The sequence below is a fragment of the Hyaena hyaena genome, unplaced genomic scaffold (assembly GCF_003009895.1).
Source record: "Hyaena hyaena isolate Hyena2069 unplaced genomic scaffold, ASM300989v1 scaffold_281, whole genome shotgun sequence".
Classification (NCBI taxonomy): domain Eukaryota; kingdom Metazoa; phylum Chordata; class Mammalia; order Carnivora; family Hyaenidae; genus Hyaena; species Hyaena hyaena.
In genome coordinates, this window is record NW_024080914.1 from 1933574 (window position 1) to 1945340 (window position 11767).

The window sequence follows — 11767 nt, forward strand, 5'->3', positions numbered from 1 at the left end:
TAAGTCTCTTACAGTTTGCCTCCCTCTCTGTAAATGATTCACTTTTAAGCAATGTGCTTATGAATTAGACTCCTGTTATAGCACAGTTTTAGAAAAAGTTTATTATTTTTTAAAAATTATAAAAAATATATATGCAAAATATGGCATTAGGGTGGCACAGAAAGGTATAAAAAAGAAAATGAGAAGTATCCATTAACACTCTATTTCCTAGAATTAATAGCTGGTATATCTATCACTGAATTTCTATCACATACATATATAGCTTTTCTGTATTTGGATTTTATTTCCATATACATCGTTAACTGCATCCAGGTCTTTAGAAGGACATTATGATAAGTTTTGCATATACAAATAGGGATTGAGTTGTTCTTTCTTGTTTTTCCTGGGCTTGATGACCTTGAAGAAGAAAGAGATGAAGTTAGAGCAGTTGAGAGGTAGCTAATTCTACCTTTCTCCCTGCACTAACGCTGTCTTCTGACCACCAGTTTCATCCCCTTTTCCCTTTTTTTTCTGTAAGGTTCTTCTCACTCTTCCTTCAATGAATGAGTCATCTCCCACCTTGGTTGAGACCCTAAAATGAGGTAGTCACTCACACACAAAGCATACGTGCATGTGGAAGGGCAGGAGAGAGGAAGGAGCAGGTCTACTCAATGCCAAGGTTGAGGGGGAAGGTTTTCACTGGGAAGACAGGTAGGAGGGGGGTTAAGGCTGGAATGGAAAGGCTGGAAGGTTTGAAAGTCTCAGAACTGGAGATATCTAAGAGTGTGGACATTGGTTTGGGTCTGGATGTGTAAACCTTTGATCTATTTTATTCTGGTACTAGTCTTTGAGGGTCTTCCCACAATCTCATGTGGACAAACAGCATGGACTTAGTCCTGTAGAACCAACCCCCTCTGTCTGTGTATCTCACTAAAGGCAGGTCACTTTGTGTTTTGAGGTACTCAGGGGCACTCTTGATCATTTAGGTCCGGTGTGAGCCCTGTTTGCCTTCCTCTGGGATAGATGGCATTTCCCCCATGTTAGAGATGGTGAACCCAAGGTTTCTGGTGCTCACCTTCACTATCCAGTTAGAAAATCATAGAGCTAGGTTTTGAAAGAAATAAACCTTAATGAAACCCAAATTTACTACATAATCTCACTGCTTTGATGGATTGAACCAACTTTGTAGTAGTAAGCTAGGTATTATATCTTTTGAAGGCCTCTCTGGGGCTTCTCTCTCCAACACAATTCAAAACCTCCTTCTTAAAGAAAGAAAGAATGATAGAAAGGACAGTTGGCCTAGTTTTCTTTAGGTCTTCAACATTGGAATAATGCTGTTCCCCAGAAGTTCCCACCTTGATGAAACTGTGAGTTACAGATCTAAGCTGTCTCAGAGTCCCACTTAGTTCAAAGCAGATGAGGGAGAGTTTGTCGCCTTCTTCACAGTTGACTTTGGTCAGTCGTCCATACACCATGACACCCATCTTCCCTGTATTATCTTGTATTTCATAGAAAATGATGCTTTGATTCAACACCTTTTTCTGCAAAAGAAAATCATCACCCTCCTCCTCAGAACTGGATCAGCTTTCCATATCTAGAGAAACACAGGGTGTGGGTGGAAAATTTTGTCTCCAACAGGTTAATATGTACTGGAGGTCCAGAAAGAGGGGTAAAAAATAGCTTAAGATGCTTTGTTTAGAGAATTCTCCTTATGAGTCTGAGGAGGATTGCCATTAATCCTCATTAAATAGATTATGTCATTTCAGTCTGTATTTCTTTCCTGTACATTCACTATTCACTCTTCCCAATCTGCCCAAATCCTGAATCTCGATCTTCTAGTTACATTATTCTAGGTTCCTTCTCCCTCAGTGTACTGCACATACACCTGTGTGCACAGCCACTTACATGGGGCACAGGAGACAACACAGGTAGAAGGAAAAAGCTGCATTTCAGGGCAGAGTTATCTGTTGACTTCCTACTCGGATGGTCACAACTAGCATTCAAGTTTGGGAGGACAATTCTTTACTCACAATCAAGTTAAGCTGTCACTGAAATGGATAAGACAGAACTCAAACAAAATCATAAGGATATGTGTACTGATAGAAAATTTGCACTGTACTGGGCCAGGGTGCCTGTGAATGGATCATCGTATCTGATAAATGTTAAGGATTTGGGGAAATATTTTTCTGTAGAATTTTATGGCACTGCCTTTGGAAGAGGAAAATGAAAAATTTTTTCTATCTCACATCCTGAAGTGGGAAAATTCTACCCAACTACCCTGGTCATTGGAGCCATGAGTTCTTTTGTTTCAGAAGTTAACCAGACCCTTCTGTGCTGACTGCTGGCTCAGAGCCTGGAGCCTGTTTCAGTCTGTGACTCCCTCTCTCTCTGAACCTCCCCTGCTCACGCTGTCTCTCTCTCTCTCTCTCCTAGAAATAAATAAAACATTAAGAAGAAAAAAAAAGAAGTTAACCAGACCCCACTTGGCAAGTTCAGACCTTCAAATTCTGGGGGTACAGAAAAAATAGTACAAAACAATGGTGTGGGCTTACCTTATGCACCTGATACACCCCGCTCACAAATGTTCCTGTCTCTTCCAAGAGAAGATCCTTGATTTTTCGAGTTGCGTTTGCATTTTGGATCAGTCTGCCTGAGACCTCCATCTTTCGGTCAGGATTAACATCAGACACAGAAGAGAGATTGTACACCTCCAGGAATCCGTTGCGGCCAATATAATCTGATATGGTGATCACTCTCTTTGGGATGAACTTCTCCTTCAAGCTGACATGAAAAACCTTCACTTGGAAGAATTGGCTCTCGGTAACCACAGTGGCATGAAACATGTGTCTCTCTTCTCCCATGACGTCGTATGCAAATGGCTCTGTTGCTTTCAGCACCATCACTTCCTTGGGGCCTGTCTGTAAACCCTCTTCCTTGGAAGCTTTTGTAGGTACAGCCTTCAATCTTGGTTTCTACTTGGAAGTACACATCAAAAAGTGGCACAGTTAAGAAAGGGAATACACAGTCTCTTTCTAGTGAGTGTCACCTTAGGCTTAATATTGAGCCTCTAGAAACACTCAGCTTGGATGGATTTGGGGAAAAAAATGATCTAGACAGAGATGGCTGACCGGTCATAAGGTAGCCTGTGGAAGACATGGAGAAGAGTTACATGTCATTGTACTTATTTTATCCATTGTTTTATAAATTTGGGAGGAATATTATTTTTTCTGTTAAAGGGATTAACCCAAGATAAAAAAAAATTTTTTTGAGGAGAGCTCTGGCAAGCATAGAGGAAGAGGGAGATAGCCATGCCTTTGTGATGGGATTCCCATTAGACATGAGGGTAAATATATTATCTTAATTTACCAATCAGCATTTTAGTGAGCAAAGTAAGACATACAAAGGAAAGAAAATAAATCACTCTAACAGCACTGACAGTGGGACCGGCTTTAGTCAGAAACCACAGATTTTATCTGGAACCGATCCCAGGAGATGTCACAATTGAAAGAAGGAAGCCATGAGCCCTTTTTTAAGAAGTGCTGTGCTAGAAAGAGATTAGTTAAGCAATCACTGGAGAAGCTCATAAACTTTCGTAATTTAATAATGTCCTGGCTCCAAGCTTTTGAACAGCAGAAGGATGAGCTTTCTGAAAACATGCTTCCCTGGCATTGAATTATTTTGACTTCATGATTCTAAAAAACAGAAGACATAGAAAAAGCTCTACAAAGAGAAAAGAAATCCCCCTAAATGTTAAAGCATTAGATCACAAAGCCTGTTTTTGAATCCAGCACCAAGTAAATGCCTAGTGCACAGAAATACATCATCATTGTTTTTCCGTGTTTTTTTTTTTTTTTAATCCTGTAGTCTGCCCCGATAAACAGATATTTCATGCTTTGTGTTGACCCTGTTGGTGGAATCTTTGTTAGAGGGATATCCTTATAAAAGAAGTTTCTTCTTTTGGATCAGCCACATATATTCAGTAATCTTATTGACAAGATCATCTAGAGCTATTGCCTTTTAAATATCAGTCATCATAAACTGGCATGACAGGAATAGGGCTTGGAGGCTGAGAAAATAACATTGGTTTGGATAATATTTTGAAGGCATAAGCAGGTCATTTTCTCTCAGAGTATATTCTCCACTTCCCACCTTATTCATGAATCATGCTGTCCTGTGCTATTTCCTTCAAGGACATATAATAACAGAAATCAAAGGTGATAGTGATCTGTTTCTGGCTTTGAATTAAAAAAGCAAACAGAACCCACACTCTAGAGAAAATTGTTGGGAGTCCCCATGTGAATAAGATCAAAGCTTTCATGCTCCCCTAATTAAGTACAGACTGAAAGGTCAGGTATCTTTTTGAAGGTCTCCTGTGCAAGTGGCCAGATCTCAGAGAAGCAATGACTACGTAGTGTGTTTATGTGTAAGAGCTTGAGGGTGCAGATGAACCTCCTGAGGTCCCTCCCATGGGGGATTCACTGCAGCAGAAGGATTCTGACAGGAGAAAAGATGACAATGCCCCAAGATGGCAGATGGGGACATAGCAAGTCACTTCCAAGTCAATACTGTACCCCCAAGTGTAGGCAACCACCATGGTCATGTCATGGTGGGACAGAGGTGAGCTAGGATGGAGTGGATGCAGGCCTGGGCACTCACCTCTCCATCCTAGTCTAGTCTTTCCCTATAATTTGAAGTTATTTTCACATAAAAGGAGAAGGTACATTCGTTATAGTGGTGATAAAAGCTGGAAAAGAGAAATAAAGGGACCTGTGAAATCGAGCAGAGGAAAAATATGATATATTGTGGGGACACATCAGTGAGGTGTTGCTGGGGGAAAGGGAGGTGTCTGAAGATGGGTGTATCCGGGTCAGTGAAAAGACAGGAGTAATGAATTCCCAGCCACAGAAATAGCTTATGTCTACACATCTGAGGTGGGAAGAAGCCCCGAATGTGGGAAATGAATCCAGAAGTATGGTCAGTAAGCCAAGGGGAAAGGGAAAAAAGAGACAGGAATCTAAGCGCTAAATATCTTCCCATGTTCATATTTAATGGTCTGGCCACCCCCTACCCCTACTCCTCAAGTCGGTAACCCTCTTGAGATCAGGAATTACTTCAAAATGCATACTTTCAAATAGCAAAGGACTTGTACTACACTGAAATCTCACTATCTGCATTTAATAAGCTAATGAGTGACTTTTGTTATGTAAGGAAATTATACATAGTAGGGAAATGCTGAGGAGCTCTTTACAGGTCATGATGATTCCTGTACTATGTTGTAGAGAGAGGTACAAGTATGGAGGAGAGCAAGATGGTACCTTGGTCGCAGAACTGGAGCCTGGGGTTGGTGGAAGCATCTGAAGAGGGTGAGGGAAGCTCCCAGGTGACTGTGCACCTGTTACTGCAGGTTGTCCAAGCTGACCCCATCCCTGCATTGGCTGCATCATCTCAGGCTTTTCAGTTTTTATGGTTTGTGTTTTCTTGATCTGAAAGTAGCTTTCTTCCCCCTGGATAATAGTTTTCAGTATCAGATGAACCACAATCTCTCTCTTCCTTTAACTCTCTCTCTCTCTCACTTACCAACTCTTATGCACACTCTCTTTCTCTCCCTCATCTCTCTCTGTCTCTTTCTCTCTCTCTCTCTCTTTTTCTCTCTGTGTCTGTAACACATACATGTGTGAATGGGCACGCGTGCGTGCACAGGCGCGCACACACACACACACACACACACACACACACACACCAGGATCTTCACTCGGAAATACTAGCACATATTAGGATACCTCCATCCACTCCCCAGCTTGGACCCCAGCCAGGATTACAAACACCCTTCTGCAAATTTTAACAACACAGATGACTGATATTTCATTGTAATGTTATGCAATTCTAGTTCTGCCTTTGCTTCAAAGGACCCTATGTCAAGTTCCTCAAGACAACATGTGGATTGTGGACTGGGAGAAAACCCTACCCAGCTCCATTGGAAGCTGGTCTCACAATGACTTTGCCTGCACTTAGGGATATTTCATTAAACAAGATTTTTTACAGCCTTGTGCTTTGGCAGATAGGCCAATTCATTTCTATCACCTGTCTTTCAGGTGTAGAAAACCTGTGAATGCTTTATATATCAACCAGACAGATCCCCCAGGTTCATAACTCAAGAGGCAGGATTCTGCACCCGGCAGCCAAATCCTTCAGGGATCTCAAGGATAGCAAACCCAATAAAGATTTCACCCAGGCTTTCCCAGTCTCTGGATTTTTGTGATCATTTCGGGAATGCAGAGAAGAGTCTGTAACATCATTTGTCTTGACTACTTTTACTATTACTAACCAAAGCCCATGGGTACCATTCTGCATGTACAAGAGGCTGAGGGAGAAGATGAGCCTCTATTCGGGTCCCTGTGCACCAAGAAGGATTCAGGAAGGCAGAACTATTCTCATGAGAGTAGAAATTCTCATGGGAGTCATTTGTTTAAGGAGTCACCTGTTTAGGTAGAAAGGGACTTAGAAAGTGTCACTTTGAAGCCAGTATACATGGCAAAAGTAGAGTTATCTTGAGATGTGCCCATATGTAATTGTCACTGAAGACAGTCAGAAGCTGCTATTGTTATTGTTATGTTAGGAAATTATACATAGTAGGGGATTACTGAGAAGCTCTTTACAGGTCATGATGATTCCTGTACTATGTTGTAGAGAGAGGTACAAGTATGGGTAAGGGCAAGATGGTACCTTGGTCAAGGAACTGCAGCCTGGGGTTGGTGGAGGCATCTGAGGAGGCTGAGGGCAGCTCCCAGGTGACCATGCACCTGTTACTGAAGGTTGTCCAAGCTGACCACTTCCTTGCGTTGGCTGCATCATCTCAGGTTTTTCAGTTTTTATGGTTTGTGTTTTCTTGATCTGAAAGTAGTTTTTTCCCCCCTAGTTAATAGTTTTCAGTATCAGATGAACCACAATCTCTCTCTCTCTCCTATTTCTGTCTCTCACTTTCCAACTCCTCTGCTCCCTCTCCTCTTTCCCTCACTCTGTCTCTCTGTTTCTCTCAGTCTCTCTGTCATTCTATCTGTCTGTCTCTGTCAAACACACGTGCGTGTGAGCCCTCAGACACACACACACACACACACACACACACACACACACCAGGATCTTCACCCAGGAATACTAGCACTTACAGGATACCTCCATCCACTCCCCAGCTAGGATCCCAACCAGGATCACAAACATCCCTCTGCAAATTTTAACAACACAGATTATTGAACTTTCATTGGAATGTTATGCAATTCTAGTTCTGTCTCTGCTTCAAAGGACCCTATGTCAAGTTCCTCAAGACAACACGTGGATTGTGGACTGGGAGAAAACCCTACCTGGCTCCAATGGAAGCTGGTCTCTGAACAACTTTGACTGCACTTTGGGATATTTTACTAATAAAGTTTTTTACAGCCTTCTGCAGTCACAAATAAGCCAATTCATTCCTATCACCTGTCTTTCAGGTGTAGAAAACCTGTGAATGCTTTATATATCAACCAGACAGATCCCCCAGGTTCATAACTCAAGAGGCAGGATTCTGCACCCGGCAGCCAAATCCTTCAGGGATCTCAAGGACAGAAAAACCCAAGAAAGATTTCACTCAGGCTTTCCCAGTACCTAGATTTCTGTGATTCTTTCAGAAAGTGCAGGAAGAGTCTGTAACATTATTTGTCTTGACTACTTTTAACGTTACTAACCAAAGCCCCTAGGTACCATTCTGTATCCAATATGCATTTACCACCACTCTTACCACTTTTAGCATCTATATGAGTAGTTCATCAGGTGTGGCTTGTTGATAAAGTTGTAGAAGTGGGAGCTTCTGGAAATACCTGCCTCTGGCAGCCAGCTTCCTGATTGGAACACCCTCGGACCACCCCCGACACCTCATTCCTATTTTGAGGGCTTATAGGGCCTTGGGTATGGAAAGAAGTCCATCTGTGACACCGTCTATTCTGATGTTTAAAAGAATTTAAGAAATATTGTAACATCCACACACATACATAGATTCTGTATGTGCCCATCAAATACTCAAGTCTTGGTGCCCTGACACTCACTATCTGTGTGACCTTTGCAGTATGTGTTTAACCTCTATGAACATCAGTGTTCTTATAGGCAAAATGGGACTAACAACAGCACCCTGAGTGATAAATAATTAATGCTGTTATAAAGACAAAATGAGATTATGGACACAGAGCACACAGGTTTTAGAGTAAAACACACTACGTGGTCAATAGACAATGATGTCAATATTGTGATTGCTGTGTCATGAACTACCCAGAGAATTTGTATTACTGCTCTGATCTGAAGAAGCTTTATGTTGTATGGGAGTCCCTCCTGATGGAAAGGGAAATACTTTAATAAAGAAGCTTCTTTCTTCACTTCTGCCACTGGAAGCAATTTATCTCATTGGCAAGAGCATCGATATTCTCTCGATATCAGGGAAAGTGAAAGCTTCTATATTAACAGTAGGTTTTAGATGCTGTAATTATTCTTTCTGACTGGATAACATTAATAATAATAATTGATTTCGTCCCCTCACAGATTATTTCCTTCATCACTCTGCTCTGTTCTAGAAACATAACAATCAGAGCTCTTTGCTTTAGAAGAGACGTAGCTCTAGGAATCTAGAGGCAAATTGGTTTGAACTTGTTTTTTTGGAAAAAATGAACAGTTCCCACACTGTAGAGAAAATCATTGGGAGACCCCATGATGAATCAGAGCAAGATTTTTGTGCTCATTTAATGAAAAAAAGACTGAACAATCAGACCCTCATGTTACTCCTGTACAGGGGGCTGGACCCCAGAGAAGTTACTTCATGGTGTGTTTATGTACAAGAGGCTTGGGAGCAGTTGAGCCTCTGTGAAGTCCCTGTGCACCAAGGAGGATTCAGGAGAGCAGATCTATTTTCATGGGAGTAGAAATTCTTATCGGTGTCATTTGTGTAAGAGTCACCTTTTCAGGCAGAAAGGAACTTAAACGTATAACTTTCAAGCCAGTCTACATGGAGAAGTAGAGTTATCTTGAGATGTGCCCATATGTCATTGTCATAGAAGAGAGACAGTGGCTGTTGTGATTGTTATTGTGTTAGGAAATTATACGTAGTAGGGAATACTGAGAAGCTCTTTACAGGTCATGATGATTCCTGTACTATGTTGTAGAGAGAGGTACAAGTAGGGGAAGAGCGAGATGGTACCTTGGTCGCAGAGCTGCAGCCTGGAGATGATGGAGGCATCTGAGGAGACTGAGGGAAGGTCCCAGGTGACTGTGCACCTGTTACCGAAGGTTGTCCAAGTTGACCCCATCCTTGCATTGGCGGCATCATCAGAGGTTGTGCAGTTTTTATGGTTGGTGTTTTCTTTTTCTGAAAAAAGTAGTCCCCCCCGCCAATTAATAGTTTTCAATATCTGGTGAGCCACAATCGTGCTCTCTCTCTCTCTCTCTCTCTCTCTCTCTCTCTCTCTATCACACACACACACACACACACACCCCAGGATCTTCACTATGAAAACTCCAACATATATGATACCTCCATCCATTCCCCCCTTGGATCCCAACCAGGATCACAAACATCCCTCTGCAAATTTTAACAACACAGATTATTGAACTTTCATTGGAATGTTATGCAATTCTAGTTCTGTCTCTGCTTCAAAGGACCCTATGTCAAGTTCCTCAAGACAACACGTGGATTGTGGACTGGGAGAAAACCCTACCTGGCTCCAATGGAAGCTGGTCTCTGAACAACTTTGACTGCACTTTGGGATATTTTACTAATAAAGTTTTTTACAGCCTTCTGCAGTCACAAATAAGCCAATTCATTCCTATCACCTGTCTTTCAGGTGTAGAAAACCTGTGAATGCTTTATATATCAACCAGACAGATCCCCCAGGTTCATAACTCAAGAGGCAGGATTCTGCACCCGGCAGCCAAATCCTTCAGGGATCTCAAGGACAGAAAAACCCAAGAAAGATTTCACTCAGGCTTTCCCAGTACCTAGATTTCTGTGATTCTTTCAGAAAGTGCAGGAAGAGTCTGTAACATCACTTGTCTTGACTACCATTACCCTTACTAACCAAAGCCCATGGGTACCATTCTGCATCCAATACGCATTTGCTACAACTCTTACCATATTTAACATCCTTTTGACTAGTTCATCAGATGTGACTTGCATATAAAGTTGAAGTGGAAGCTTCTGAACATTCCTGTCTTTGTCAGGAAGCTTCCTGATTGGAAAACCCTGGGACTACCCTCCACATTATTCCTCTTTTAAAGAGCTACTAAGCCTGAGCTTTGGAAGTAAGCCCACCCATGACGCTGTCTATTCATATATTTTAAAACCCTGGGTGATAAATAATAAATGCTGTTATAAAGATGAAATGCAATCATGGATATAGACCACACAGGTTTCAGAGTCCGCACACACTACATGGTCAATACACAGAGGTGTCAATATTGTCATTGCTGTGTCATGAACTACACAGGGAATTTTCCTTAGTGCTCTGATCTGCATAAGCTTCATGTCATATGGGAGTCCCTCTTAAGGACACGGGAAATACTTTAATAAAAAAGCTTCTCTCTTCACTCTGCCACAGGTAGCAATTTATCTCATTGACAAGAGCATCTTGATATTCTCTCAAAATCAGGGAAAGTTAAAGATTTGTTCATAACAGTCGCATTTAGATCGTGTAAACACTCTTTTGACTGGATAATATTCAACATAATAATTGATTTCCTCCCCTCACAGATTATTTCCTTCATCACGCTGCCCTGTTCTAGAAACATGATGATCAGAGTTGTTTGCTTTAGCAGAGACGTAGCTCTAGGAATCAAGAGTGAAGCTGGTCTACACCTGGTTTTGAGGAAAAAGTGAACAGCTCCCATACTGTAAAGAAAACCATTGGGAGACACCATGATGAATTAGAGCAGGATTTGGTGCTCATCTAATGAAGAAAAGACTGAACAATAAGACACCAAGTTTGCTCCTGTACAGGTGGCTGGACCGCAGAGAAGAAGTCACTCCATGGTGTGTTTATGTACAAGAGGCTTGGGAGCAGATGAGCCTCTGTGAGGTCCCTGTACACTAAGGAGGATTCATGACAGCAGATCTATTCTCATGGGAATAGAAATTCTCAAGGGAGTCATTTGTTTAAGGAGTCACCTGTTTAGGCACAAAGGAACTTGGAATGTGTGACTTCCACCCCAATCTACATGGCAAAAATAAAGTTATCTTGAGAAGTGCCTATATTTGGGGCACCTGGGTTTCCCGAAGGATGGAATCAAGAGGACTATGGGGAGGTGAGGAGGCACAGGGTGGGAACAGAGAGTCTTTCTGGCTGCAATGGCATGGGGGAAGTGAGTGACAAAGGAATGGCCTTGAAGTCACACCAGAGCATCCAGTGGGCAAGACCAGAGCTTCACGCGTGGGCCTGGGGTCAGGAAGACGAGGCCTTGTGCCACGTGCAGACAGACATTCTTTATTGAGAGACCTCCAAGCGCTATGCGGGACATGACATAAGCTGGGTCACTGGGTCACAGTGCAGGGACCCCGCCAGGGGCACTGTGGCATAAAGGGCACTGTCACTAATCGACTGGTGGGGAAACCGCTGGGGAGGCTGAAGCTTAAGAGGGACACCATGGGCTCAGAGACACCAGGTGATGCAGCTTCAAGTGACAGTAAAACAGAAGCAACCCCACCCTTTGAAGGCGATGCCCACCGGACCCCTCACTGCCAGGCATCCAGAGCTCAGCTCGACTGGCCACTAGCAGGGAAGGA

At 42.4% G+C, this 11767-nt stretch overlaps 1 protein-coding gene across 8 annotated transcripts in view; it reads right to left on the reverse strand.

Moving 5' to 3' along the window:
• Window positions 1-137: 137 nt before the first annotated feature.
• LOC120241352 (gamma-interferon-inducible protein 16-like) overlaps window positions 138-11767 on the reverse strand; it is a 27720-nt gene continuing 16090 nt past the window's right edge. For 5 of the 8 annotated variants that reach the window (XM_039246411.1, XM_039246410.1, XM_039246405.1 and 2 more), the window contains 6 exons: window positions 9191-9358; window positions 6703-6891; window positions 5295-5483; window positions 2532-2951; window positions 1335-1520; window positions 138-396 (listed from right to left, as the gene is read on the reverse strand). In XM_039246411.1, the coding sequence (XP_039102342.1) occupies window positions 328-396; window positions 1335-1520; window positions 2532-2951; window positions 5295-5483; window positions 6703-6891; window positions 9191-9358 (1221 nt within the window). In that variant the 3' untranslated portion in view covers window positions 138-327. The remainder of the gene's footprint in view (window positions 397-1334; window positions 1521-2531; window positions 2952-5294; window positions 5484-6702; window positions 6892-9190; window positions 9359-11767) is intronic. The other 3 variants (XM_039246409.1, XM_039246408.1, XM_039246412.1) reach the window with 3 other exon arrangements.